Source organism: Pleurodeles waltl, chromosome 3_1 (assembly GCF_031143425.1).
Source record: "Pleurodeles waltl isolate 20211129_DDA chromosome 3_1, aPleWal1.hap1.20221129, whole genome shotgun sequence".
Lineage (NCBI taxonomy): Eukaryota > Metazoa > Chordata > Amphibia > Caudata > Salamandridae > Pleurodeles > Pleurodeles waltl.
The window spans coordinates 1,717,001,018-1,717,014,973 of NC_090440.1; the positions used below are offsets into that span (position 1 = coordinate 1,717,001,018).

General features: G+C 41.1%; 1 protein-coding gene across 1 annotated transcript; it reads right to left on the minus strand.

The window, feature by feature from the left end:
* Nucleotides 1–377: 377 nt before the first annotated feature.
* LOC138285549 (putative methyltransferase DDB_G0268948) lies at nucleotides 378–10,142 on the minus strand. The gene is made up of 7 exons (XM_069225621.1): nucleotides 9,992–10,142; nucleotides 8,729–8,857; nucleotides 7,084–7,244; nucleotides 4,926–5,139; nucleotides 3,658–3,758; nucleotides 2,943–3,080; nucleotides 378–1,321 (listed from the first exon to the last, which is right to left on the minus strand). The coding sequence occupies exons 1-7, from the start codon at nucleotides 10,064–10,066 to the stop codon at nucleotides 1,231–1,233; spliced, it is 909 nt and encodes a 302-aa protein (XP_069081722.1). The 5' UTR covers nucleotides 10,067–10,142; the 3' UTR covers nucleotides 378–1,230.
* Nucleotides 10,143–13,956: the final 3,814 nt, after the last annotated feature.

Below are 13,956 nucleotides of genomic sequence, written 5' to 3' on the forward strand. Positions count from 1 at the left end.
TTGCCTTTCAAAAATCCTTTGTTATAATTGGTAAATGCTTTACATTTGTTCCTCCTTTGGGCAGTTTTGTTACCGCATTGGCCACTGACCCTGTTACATGGGTAATTGCACGTTTGCTGATATTTTTGACTGTGAGCGAATGTCTTTTTCCTTTTGTTTCTTTCCTTTGCACTAATGTTCATGAGAGCCGTGGCGCTTTGAATGGGCTTGCTTATGTCACCTGTTTTACTTTTCATTTTCTATGTATGTGGCATGAAGAGTCCAGTTAGGTATTTACAATGCTAAAAGCTCTAGCTCGAGCAAGATCGAGACCCATTGCTTTGCAAATGCTTCTTTCGTTTTGCAGGTACAAGAACAGTACAAACAAACACAAGGCCTTATTACACAAACAAGTCCACAAGTATTTTATTTCATATACAACTGTACAAAAATATAAGACATTATGTGCATAAAAGAATACTCAGAACCACGCGAGGAACTGAAAGTAGGAGGATCTATGATATGGAACTTTTCAGTTGCTTTTGTGAGAGCCATAGCGCTGCATATTTTTCTGGAAACTAATGGGTTAAGGTGCTATATGTGAATAGCGGTCCATATCAGCCTGCTGATGAGTTTCAATCAGTGATCACAATTCGTTCAACTAGGGCACGGACAGCTAAAGCAATTTACACAAGGGCAGTGGTGTGCTATGAGGCTGCGGGATCAGAACCCCAGATGCCCACTTCAAGCCCAATATTTTATCCACCATTGCAGTCCGTTAAATCATAGGAATGCTAGCACATATCGAAGCACGTACACCAACTTATCGGCCTACTTCTATTTAGCTTTAGCGGTAAGTGATAGTGAGGCCTATATGTAGATGCCTTCTGTGGATCAAGTTTTATCTTGACTCGAGGCCTAGGTGATTTATTGACGGGCATATCTTTAAAGGGAAAAGCAACATTTTATGTTGCAGAGATGGTAGCTTTATCTGACTTACTCAAAAATCAAGTTTTCTTGGAGCTACCAATCTAAGCAAGAACGAACAGAAATTATGTACTCTGCAGCACCGCAACTTGTTTTACTGCCTTAAGAAACAAAAGTACATTGCGTCCGGTTAGCGCTTTCATTTACACGCGTCTAGAGAGCAGCACCTTATCGAGGTCTTAGCGAGAGACCAGAGAGGATCGACTTCCGGGTTGCAAAGAGATGGATTATGAGAGTCCAGACAAAGGGAGGTGATGCCGGTCCTCATGCAGGCTTTCGGGCCAACACACAGTAGTACTCGGCTACAAAGTCCACCGTCGTGTCCATGGAAGTGACGCCCAAGGTCTCCAGAATCCTGTGATAAGAAAAGGGCACACATTTATAGACAAAAAAACACGTTTAGTGTTTTCAAATTTGGATAAAATGAGTCTCTTATTTAGAATTTGGCGGATGGGACACTCCATCACAAATGTGGCGGATATCACATCTGTTGCATAAGAACTGCATTACAGCCTATAGACCAACATGGATGAAATATACACCACATGTTGACATACTAATCCATTTGCCAAACTCTAAATGGGGCCCTAAGTTTTCTTTTGCATTATTCTGAGCACTGCCAGTCCCGATTTCCATGCTAAGGGCTCTGCAGACTGACAGAGGAATTTAAAAGGTTTTCTAATGAAGCATTAAACAGCTGCAGGCATTTATACTACTGTGTTAATGTTTTTGTAAGTGTATTGCATATGAGTAATGCATCGTACTTCTCTTCTTTTAGTACTAAACCCATTAAGCATTGAAGTGCTACTTTAACCTCATCACTTAGACAAAAGAAGAAATATACCATGTGCAGCTTATTTTTTTCAAAAACACAAAGTAAATATGAATAAATTCAAGTCAAATTAGCAAAAAATAAATATGGATATATACAGACATACAAGTGTAAAAAAATAATTCAATAAGCCCTAATCATAATATTGGAGAGACAAAATAATTGAGTTTCACACACGTGTAGTGTGCACTGGCCTGTATCACGCTGCATTGTTCAACCATGAAATCACTAAAACAAACACATGAAACATGTCTCTTTTCATGGGCACTGGAACTAGGGTGCTGGAGGTAATGCAGCACCCCCCAAAAGTTCAAGGAGTTTAGATAGAGAATGAACAATAAAGGGCCCCCTTCAAAGATTTTTCTTCTGGCAACATATTTTATTATCGAATGAAAGCTGTCAAAAATCCCCTGGGACTTTAATGAGGAGACTTTGTTGAGCAGCATCTCTACTCTTAATAAGGTTCCTGCACCACTGTCTCTTTTATACATATGTGCGAACATTTGTTTTTTTTCCTTTGGGCTGGTTTGTTTAGTGTCATCACTTTGCCTTTGTAACATTTCAGAACGCTAATAGACTATGGGAATGAGTGAGTGGATTTTTGAGGCTTGGTAAAGTTCGGTGCACATGCATGCGAGTGGTAGGAGTGAATAAAGTAATTTATTTTGGGTTAACAATTTAAATTCCAGTTTTGTATTCATTCTTGTAGGGGATTTTTATAGTAGTTCCGGTTAAAAAAGGTGTTTTAAAGCAGAGCTGGCAACCAGATTGTTTATTTTTTCAAATGTGGAGAGTTTCACAATATCGCTTTTTTAGAGAACCCCAACAGACATATGGACAATTTAGCTTATAGCTTGCCAGGCTAACTATACCCCCAATTAATTCAGATGTTAAAGTACATGTATCCATCTAAAAATTGACCGCAAACAAAAACATTAAACTTTTGTTGCTGAAAGTTAAGTTGCACCAAAGGTAGTTTTTTGTCCATTTCGTAGAAATTTTCAATTGGTAAATTCTGATGTATTTGGGTAAAAAATGTGTGGTGAAAACAAAGGTAATCGACTTTATGGTTGTTATTCTAAAGTATCTGAACTACTGCTACCCAGTACCTAAGCACAACGTTTTTGAATACTCTATTTCTTACCTTTTTTGTGTTTTTGGCAGGAATTCTTTTGCTCCCTCTGGATCGAGAGCCTTGTAGGTCTGGTACATGTAGAGAGACTCAAGGAAACCCATCAGTTCTGTCACCGTCATAGGAAATGTCTCAGAAATGTCATCATCTCTGTAAGAAAAGGACTCGTATAAGGCTACAAGCTGAGTCAGTAAAAGTAGAGTAACACCAATCAGTTGGTGTGCCACTGAAGAGGAAGGGGTGCACAAACTTTCAGTGACATAAAGCAAGGTTTGGCCAAGGCAATTAATATTCTTCAAAACTTTTTTACGTATTATATAATCAACAGTTGAATTAAAAGTATACATTCCTGCATTATGTAATTTAAAAATGGGTACTCTATCTTTTTTATTCTTAGTGGAAACAAAGAAACAGGCCAGGTAGGGAGTTATAAAATAATGACTACTGTAACTGAGTACCATTAAAAAATGGCCTCCATACTATCCAAGATGGTACCCACATTTGAGCGCCATTCAAAGACAGCTCGTACGGCTATATTGCTACCCTGTTCAGTTCCTTTGTGGCTGCTACTGTCCTGAAAATTTGTAGTATACATGCTCACTAGCAGCTTTGCCTAGAATGAACTGGAGAACACAGTGCCTGCCACAGAGAAATACATAATCAGACGTGCACGAACCTAGGGACAGTCAGACACACATACATGGGCATCCAATGTATATTATCTTACTTCTTTTTGTCTGTATATGGTATAGCTTCATATATCAGCTGGTATTTGTTCCGAACATGGATAAAGCATTCATGAGCATACTGAAAGAGGAACTCCATGGCCTGTGGAGAAGAAAGCAAGGCAGTCAGTGCGCTGCAGCCTTATGGTGTTGCATTTCCCCAGCATTCTCTTGACTTCCAAGTCAACAAGTTGTCACATTTACTATTATAAAACATTTCAGTGCACGCTGTGTGGAAGAAGACAGCATGCATTTTATATATTTACATTTGAAACTACATTCCATAATTAAAAATAAAAGTAGCAGGCAGATGCAAGCATTCCAGTTTGGTAAATATGATCGTCTGCCATTGAGACGGTATTTCAATGTAAAGTTTCTACTAACTTGCATTTTGGAGTAGATTAATATTGTGGTGGGTAACAATCGGTCCTATTTTGACTTTAAAAAAAGTTGAACTGTAAAAAGTAGGATCATCTATGAACTATCCATGTGATGCTTGGGTCATAATTAGGGTCATAACAAAGTATATGAGCACTGGGCTGCATGATCTGTCATATTGCCTTGTTTAGTCTAGAAATGTGCTTAATCTGATGACAGATCTGCAGGAACAGATAGTTATTTTCTTTAATCCAAGAAAAGAGCACTGAGGATTCTCTCCAAAGCCGATTCACATGGAAAACAGTTTGTTAAAAAAATTTGCATTTTATTTTTCAGTTTGCATTATGACAGGTCTTAAGAAATCTTGATTGCTGTCAGCATGAGAGCCACGATGCTATGATATATCATCAGTATATACTACCGTTTAATTGTACACTTCTACTGTTTACCATCTGGGTGTCATTTTTATAAGGTACTGGGATTTTCATTAACTTGGTGACTTTGTGTGTAGGTGTGTTTCAGTAATGAAGATTGGGTGAGTCAATATATTATGTAGCAATAGTTCATACTAGTATTAAAAATAAAACGTGTCCAAGCCTTTAAGTGACCCTTGTAGGTGTACGTGTATGATGGATGTGCCAAAGGGCTTGCCAGTTTATTTTGTTCCATTGGGATGAACAGTTCTCCATTACCCGGCTTGAGAAAAGGAGTGTTTCCTGGACTCTGTCACAGCATAAATGCATTGTTGTGCACTTGAGGGTGTGACATGGTTAAGCGAACTTATTCTGTACTGTTATTAGATGGAAATACTTGTTCAGAATCCTTCGCCTCAAACCCTGTCCTATATTTTTGTAAATTGTAAAGCCAGAATAAGTTATTTTCCAGTCCTCACCTCCTTGAAGACGGCAGATATACGCTCTGATCGGTCCTTATAGTGCAGTGGAATGTACCCTGACAGGGTGTGCAAAGCTAGGCAGCCATTGGGTTTGAGGACACGATCCGCCTCCTTCATGAACTTCTCGAAGTTGAACCAGTGGACCGCTGTCGTAGAGGTGACCAAATCCACAGACCCATCTTCAAACGGCAGCTGGTCTGCTGTGGAGATGCTGTAAAAAGAGGTGAGAAGCTCTGAATGTGAACACGAGCGTTTACATCCATCATTATTTATAGTATAAAAAGACTCATTTTGTGGCTCTCCTCTCTGTGGAAGCTGATAGAGATACTGATATCTCCAGCACAAGGTTACAAGACAACTTCATGTCACCAAATCACATTGTACAATCCAGTAATTGTTCTGTATACCATTGTAATGCAGACATTTAGCTTAATTCATTCAATTATGTGGAACCAGGTCTACATCTCCCAGAATTAATTACATTGTAAAATGAAAGCTTAGGGCAAGAAAGTGATGGTAATTCTATCATGGTGTTATCCAAGAGGGTGGCTGATCCATAGGAGCATAGGTGAGTTGACACCCTACTGTGAGCAGCTGCGCCCCTGACAGACTTTATATCGTGATGCATTTCGTTCCTGTACGGTAGGGGCGGGGCTATGGAGCATGTGGCGTGGGTTGACTGTGGCTGTGTCATTAGCTCCCATGTAGTGTGTATTATGGAAGCCAGAACTGTGCATGTCAGATTGTCTGTGTTGTTTGCGGTGGCCAGCATGACATGCACAGTTCTGGCTTCCATAATGAATGCTGCATGGGAGCGGGAAGACACAGCCCCATCCCTCTCCAACAGAGTGCCTTGTTTCCCTGACACAGCCAATCCTGGCACTGCACTTATGCTGATGGTATTAAAAACAGCATGACAGCAGTGCTTGGATTTGCTGGGATGATACTGCCAGCATGCACAGCTTCGCCTTGCAGCATGAGTCGGGAGGACCACCTCATCAAGGTATGGATATTTTTCTTTATGTTTACGTATTTGAATTAAAGTTAAATTAGTATTTCAAATATGATGGGTACACATTCTATATAAATAAAATATACCTATAAATATAAATATAAATAGAACGTGCCCCGACCAGCTCTGCAATACAAATGTAAGCATGTCCGTTCTTTAAAAATTAATTTAACTTTGATGTGCTGCACACGACCACCGCCATTAGCGTTATCTATAACCTTACCCCATGCGCTCCCATAGCTCCTGACTGATGAATTAGGAAGATACTTGGCAGTCATTGCACATTTTGGATAGTCATCATATTGCTTTGGGTGAGCCACTAGGTGAGGATGAAGAGGCCCAGAGGATGACTGCAGTGTCACCATATACTGTGCAACAGTGAAACCTCATGACAGTTCGTGGTGTAGCACTGGCCGAAGTCATTTGGTAGTGTGCAGAGAGAAACTGTGCTTTAGTGACTCCAGGTGTGCATTCAGAATATGATATCACTGAAGCCCTGAAAGCGCTCACAGACGTGTGCAGGTGTCTGGCATTGGTTAATACCCCGGGAGGCCTGCAGGCTGCTTCTTGGAGACAGAGAAGTTTGAGGCCTGTACTGGCTCTGGAAACATGGGAAAAAGGTAGTGGATAGAAATAATGATCTGCAAGAATACACCCATCCTGACCTACTGCCATTCCCATTGCCATGCAAGGACAAGAAAACTCGAGTGGCCAGACGTGACATGAAAAATGCTTTCTTTATCACAGTAAAATACATTTTCTTGTAAGAAACATAGAGTTCAACATTTTTACATGTCATTAAATGAATTGATGTAATGAAGTTGAAGGGGGGTGTTCATTTTACATATATATATATTTATATATATATATATATAGAGAGAGAGAGAGAGAGAGAAAGAGAGAGAGATGAATTTCTAAGCTGTACATGTAGTACGGTAAGAGAACTTGAGATCTTTTTTAGTAAAAAGTAGCGGACGCCCCGTCTGCTGTATTTAGAATGCCGTGGACAACAATGCACTTGTAATACGGTGAACAGGACCTCTGCAACTTCTTGTAAGGCGTCCTTAATCTGCCCTACTCTAAATCGCTATTTACAGTCTCATTTATAGTACTTTGCTGATTCCATCAAAAGATTAGACCTACCAGTAGGAAATGTTGGAGTCCAGGGTGTTTTGTTTTGCTTCTGAGATCTGAGCTTCACTTACATCTACTCCAATCACTTTCTCAAAGTATGGTGCCAGGCCTCTTGTGCTCTGTCCTGATCCGCAGCCGACATCAGCCACAAGAGCAAAGGGAGGCTGTCTCTATAGATGGAAAAACAGAATACTGCATCAAGGTGCTTTCCTTTTTGATTGCTGTTCAACCTCAATGACGCTGCTGTGAAAGTTATACAGACTCTAAATGCTTCCTAACTTAGGGCCAATTCACAAAGTAAACTGTAAACTTCATACTTGTATAGCACTCTTTTACCCTGAGGGAATCTTGGCACTTTTACACATACCACTGTGGAACCCTTTCTGGCTTTCCCTGTGAAGTGCCCACTTCTGGGCACCCCCAAGGGGGAGCCAGGCATCCCTAGCACTGTTGGGGCCGTTGTGGAGATTAAGCAAGCTATTGCCCAGAGTTACAGAGTGGGACCCCATGATTAGATTGGCACCGACGCGAGAGTTATCAGGTCTGAGGAAATTGAGCCCAAGACCCACCAAGGCAGGAATTGAACCCTGGTCCCAGGTCACACCTCTGCATCAGGGTCTGCTGCTCTAACCATTGAGCCACACTTCTCCACCGTGCATTTTGTAGAACGCCAAGTCATACTACAGTGGTACTCCTCATATATTATCAAAATGCAAATTACAACCCTATGTCACGAGACCTGCGCTTCTGTGTCTTTTCTGGGCGGAAATATCCACACAGGCAGCGGCAGCTGCAGCCAATAATGCTTAGTGGGGCAGCGTGCGGGGGGAATAATAATTTTTTTAAAAAACACTTACCTGCTGCTGCCAGATGCAGCCACGGTGTTCCTCGCCGCCTCAGTGCGCTACCCAATCCAGATGCTTCTCCCATGCTGTTACTGAGTATGAGAGAATAACTGGGATTGGTTTGAGCGGGCTGAAATGCCACTCAGTTGTAGACTGGGAACCTGCGCTGATTCTCCACCCGGCTGTGCAACACAGCTCGGGTGAAGAGTTCTAAGTGCGCATGTCGGTTTGGCGGCCTTAGACGACTGGCCAAAGCAACTTGCACACTTAGAGTGCACCTACCACTCATCCTACCTGATGCTGACGCAGAGTATGGCCCTACCCTAGACTGGCAGACTGGATAAGTGAAAAATAAAATGCTAATAAAATAGTTTTATTATTATTTCATTTTTCTGCTTTCTGTAGCCTTTCAGCAGTGGGGCGACCCTCCTCTGCTATAAGTGAGGGGATGCCCCCGCACGCAGGTATGCAAACATGTGATAATAGATAAAGGACACCGATGATATGCGTACGAAAAATGTGGAATTATTGTTAGTAAATTGGAAGAGGTAGGAATGTTTAAACAGGGGTTTGGGAGGGACATACTAGTAGCAATGTGGTGCCTGTGGAGTCTGTTTTGGGAAAGAAAGGTGACGTGGTTTGCAGTTTGGGAGTCCCAGGAAGTGCTGTGCTCCTATCATTTTAATGTCTGAAAATATAAATGTATTGGACTGCCCCACAGGCAAATGTGAAGATTCCCATCTATTTCTGTTGCCTCTGTCTCCTCCCGATTTCCCTCATCTGCCCTTTACAACTCATCCTCATCTCACCTTTTCCTTGAGATAATTGTAGACCATTTCAGGAATCTCCGGCGAGGGGGCAAACCGGAACTTGCGGTAGAGATGTGCATGTTCTTCACTCTTGTGTGAGTGGATGCTTGGGTTCGAAATAGCCTGCTCCTGCAAAGGTTCAAATAAGAAGTCATATTTCCCTACTTTACTAGTTAAAACAAATACTCTATTATGTCAATTTCACAATTCACATAAAAGTGTAATAAATAACACGCATTGTGAATGCCACATGTGACCTGCTGGTTTCAGACTGAGGGGCATATTTACAAGAAAGTGTTGCATCACTCCTGACCTGACAGGCCTTACTGAGGCCATTCTAAAAGTCAATCAAACTTACAGAAACTCTTCATGTTGGGTTCACAAAATTACTTCTGGATAAGATGCAGATCATTCAAAACTCGAGTGATCTCAGTGTTGATAAATTTGATCACATCACGCCTTTGGAGCCACCCATAGAATTAGCATCCCAGGGAAAGGAAACTCCTAAAGTCACATGTAAGACCCCCCTCCGCCCCCTCCCCCGGGGCATCTACGATACCAGACCCTCTTTTGTGGTGAAAAATGGGAGCTCTTTTCAGCACAGAAGGTGCTTTACCCTCACTCACCGTTTACATAAAGTGGTAAGATATCATATAGGGAGGTTTATAGTTACAACGTTTTCTTTCATTACTTTACGTTGGGGAACATTGACTTACTGCTTGACTGCAACTTTTCGCCGTTTACAATGATATGAAAAACATTGAGCCCTATCATGGTGCAGTTTAATGTTTAATGCAAATGCCGTCTGTGCGTTTGTTTTTGCTGCCATTGCGCGGACACCACGGCATACATTAATTTGACAAATCGACGACTCAGCACACGGGCTGCAGATGTCACAGCTCAGACACAGAGAGCACTAACTACAAGTTACCGAACTGTGCCCCTGGATGTTTTTCATCAGTTAATAGATATTATTTGCAGTTACATTTTTTACTGAGGCTTCACTGTGAAATCATTGCAAACTATTGATAAACATATAAGATGACATGTATCAGAGTTTCACCCTTTACGTGAAAATAAAAGAGTACTATTGTAATTACTAATATCAACTACTGTTGAAGTACCTGCTACAAGAGAGCATAGTTTTGGACTGTTTGCTGCACAAAAAAGGAGCTATAACACAGCAATAGGTTTTGCTCAGTACATGATATCAATTATCACTATTATGCTATTAGTTCTTCTAGCATGCTAAGCACAACTTACCTTTGGTACATAGCTTTCGGGTTGCGGGAAGAAGCGATCTGGATGTGCTCGGATCTCGGAGCCCAAATTCTGCATTCTGAGGAGAGATGGTGCTTCAAGCAGTGTCTTGCAGGCACTAGAAGGTGAGACCGTGCTATACCTGCTGCTCCTGCAGGCATATATGTGTAAGGGAAAGAAGGGCGGGCCGCGGAAAGAGTGGGATTGCTTGGGTGTGGGCGCCCAATGGTTCTGGGCAGATCAGCATCAGGCAGCCAGCCAGGAAGACAGGCCCTCAAACTAGGGTTTTCCCAACATGATGCCAGGAATCCTGACAAGGAAAAACAGCCCACGTTAACTTTTATTCCTAATTTACTTCCGTGACATGCTTTGCATAGACTTTTGGTAAGACACTTTGGGCTAATTTACAAGAATCTGGTGCATTCGCTTTAGATACGTCAGATTTTCTTGCGCTGCCCTGCGACCCCCTAACGATGCAATGGATGCACTGTATTTACAATCCAGAACTCCATGACGCACGTTTTCCCAGATGCATCAGGAATTCTGACGCATCTGTGGTGCTAAACTCACACATTGCTGGACTAGTGTAAAATAAATGATGCTACTCCAGCAATACCAGGAGGCCCCTATTGAGAAAAGCCATGTGTCAGTTTTACGCCTGCTCCGAGCTGGCAGTAAAATTCTGACTCACTGAAGTTGCAGAATAACGCAGTGAAATATAAGGCTTTACAAAACGACGCATTGGGCCCAATGCATCCGTTTGTAAATCTGGAGCAGTGTAGAGCACTGCTTGCGCTACTGTTGCATTAAAAAAATGACACAACCGTGGCACAAAGGCCTTGTAAATGAGGCCCTTTTTGTCTTTATTAATGACCATCTCTGTATATATATAATGATGATGTTGCAAATGTATTGAGGTGCTAGATTTTAAAAGAAGTGAAAGTCATCATTGCAGAAGATCATTTCATTTCATGACAATAAATTAATGAAATAATACATGTTGCAGCCAATTTAACACGTATTTTCATGATGGTAAAGATAACAACCAATCCTAATCCTATTCCGCTGTGAATATTGCTTGTTCTAGGAGGAGCGGTTTTAACTTAAATAGTGCACACTTTTTCAGCTCCTTGGGACCTCAGTGCGTTAGTAATATGTTCTAGACATCAGCAAGCAGTTAGTCAGCTCTAGAGTAGTGGTTCTTAACCTTTTGACTTTTGTGGACCCCACTGAATAATTAATGGAAACCGAGTCCCCTCCCACCCCCGTTTACAATTTTGATGATTTGAACCTCAAAACCGTGCACAAAAATACAGGAACAAACAAACATTCATAAAAAAATACACAAATAACAAAATCCTTTAATAAATTCACAAAAATATTTCAGGCGTTTCTAAATGTAACTGAATCCACCTATCATTGATACTATATTCTATTTGATGCACCTGCACTGCTCCCACAAATCAATCTGAGAGCAATACCTTAATTTAGTCTCCAATTTCAAATTCCCTGCATTTATAGAATGACCTAAAATGTTCAATTGCACATTGTGCTTCTTTATTTATATACAAAGCTTTGTTCTTTGAATATTTGATTTTATAAGTCATATTGAACCACTTGAGTAGGCTTTACAGACCCCAAGGGTCCCCAGAACACAGGATAAGAAGTGCTGCTCTAGAAAATGGTCTGTTAGTTACTGACAGTAATGGCAGCATAGGAGTGAGATTACATTCCTGAGTGAAAAAAAGGTATTGGATATTGTGTGGGTTTACACCAGCTGCTCATAGGAGTACCTCTTGACAAATCAATCTTTCATCACACCACTGAGTAGTGTCTGCCGCACAGCAGCAAAACTAACAAGGAGAATGAGAAAGTATAACTAGATTACCACATAACTGCACTGTCTCCCCCTGCAAACCTGAATCACTTTCAAGAACTGCTGCACATACAAAACTCCATGCTTCTGGCAGGTAATATCTCTGATGGTGCACACCACCATCATAATAAGCCATGGCATGTCCAGGCTTCAAGCAAAGAAAGAAAAGATCAGGAGATAGCTCCCTCCATGCTACACACCAGAACTCTGGAATTTCGTCACAGCATAGATCCGACAATTAGCTTCACTCCTCCACTTCTGGAAGAAGCTGAAAACTCTCCTTTTCACGAAACAACTTATCCATAAGCAGATCTACTGTGTGCCCATCACGGAAGAACTGTAAGCCAGGTTTACTTGACCTCTACTATTGTACAGTGCTCCATTGCTCTTTATATACTTGCTGACTATATAAGCATCCATGAATTCATACAAACAGATGCAGTGAAAACAGTCACGTAATAAAGCGAGTCTCAAAGTCCCAAGTACCAGTTATGTCTGCTCACTAGTAAAGGATGCAGAGAGGCATCGACTACAGAAAGTTATCGTAGTTCATTCTTGTATGAGAAGATGCCATGTATGATATGTGCCAACCACATTTCAAGTTGGCTTTGACACTTTAACATGTTGGCAGCCATTTTCGATTAATTTGATAAACACGAAGAGAAAGTGATGTAATGAAGACATGGAACAATTAAAGAGGATTTTTTACTTCCACATTGAAGATGGGAGGAATGTTGCACCAAAGCAGAGGATTGAAGAAACAACCAACTGGTTAAGCCCTCATGCTGAAGTAGTTTTCCAGATCACCCAGGCTCTAGGCCACTGTGAGGCCTTCGTTTTGGGTCCTGGGACAGTCCCTGAGTAGTATTTGTAATGGGTACTGTCAGTTGTCACCAGTGTCCTAGTGACTGATGCTCTTAGTTGGTTAATCAAGGTACTCTCTTTGAGCATTTGACTTTTCAGGTATAGCAAAGCAGACTGGTCAAGACTTCTTCTCTGAGAAAATAATTGTTACAAACGTAGATCAGATTCTAAATGACACACTTCATTCAAAGCAGGTCTTTATTTACTGTTGATACTGGAGCACCTTAAAGTGTGTTGTGCATAAAGCAAGCAACTTCCTGGGCCAGGTTTCGACCCTGAAAACATTTATGACTTTACACGCTAGCTTTTGTTATATATAACAGAGGGCCCAATTACCAGTATTATCCTTTGAGGTAAACATTGGGGCCACATTCTCTCGTCATTTTTATATATTTACACAAAGGTTTAAATCCACGTTTGGAATACTTATGCACGTTTTCGTATTCTAAGTAATGTTCAGTAGCACCCACTGGACGTCGAAACAGACAAGGCGTATATCATGCATAAACATTTACATATTCCGAAACTTACATGGTGATTTTGTGTGAATGCTTAGCAAAAGGGCATTTTTACATGGTAACGTTTCTTTGTTTGTCCATGGCCGAAAAATGTTCCCAGGAAGAAAGCACTTCTCCTGAAATAACTACCAATTTTATAATATCCCCATCCCATTGTCAGCCTGGATGTAGATTTACTTCTACCTTTGACAAGAGTAAATCTTCTATCATATCCAGGATGGAAATGTGCCACACAAGGATGTTTGTGCATTCCCACCGTCCAAACCAACCCCTTCTGCGAAAAGCAGATTTACTCCCACATAAGGAGTAGCAGTATTTGTAAATAAATACATTTATGTTTGCAAATTTATATTTTGTGAATTGCAAATACACATTCATTTGTAACTGCTGCCATTTGTGCACCTAGGTTGCGCTTACCTGCTCAAATGTCTTTTTTGGAGCAGGTGTGTTTGTGGTTGCTTTTGGAAATCTTTGATTGTTTTATTTATTTATTTATTTATTTCGCTCTTAGTCAGTGAAGCAGAGGTGCCAGACATAGAGAAACAAAGGGGCAAGTTTATGAAAAGTGGTGCATCATGTCATGAAGCGCCACTTTTCTTGTACCCCATTGTGACCCCTAACGCCACCATGTGTGCGCCGTATTTATGATATGGCGAATGCAAGTTATGGAACTAGCGTAAAAAATGTTGACGCTAATTTGGCGCTTTGCA

Bases quoted from the DNA above. Each gene is read 5' to 3' on its own strand.
- LOC138285549 (XM_069225621.1), bottom strand. From the start codon at position 10,066: ATGCAGAATTTGGGCTCCGAGATCCGAGCACATCCAGATCGCTTCTTC. The intron at 7,245-8,728 runs GTGAGATGAGGA...TTCCATCTATAG, and splicing joins ACAATTATCTCAAGGAAAAG to AGACAGCCTCCCTTTGCTCT. The intron at 1,322-2,942 runs GTAAGAAATAGA...TTCTTATCACAG, and splicing joins CTGCCAAAAACACAAAAAAG to GATTCTGGAGACCTTGGGCG.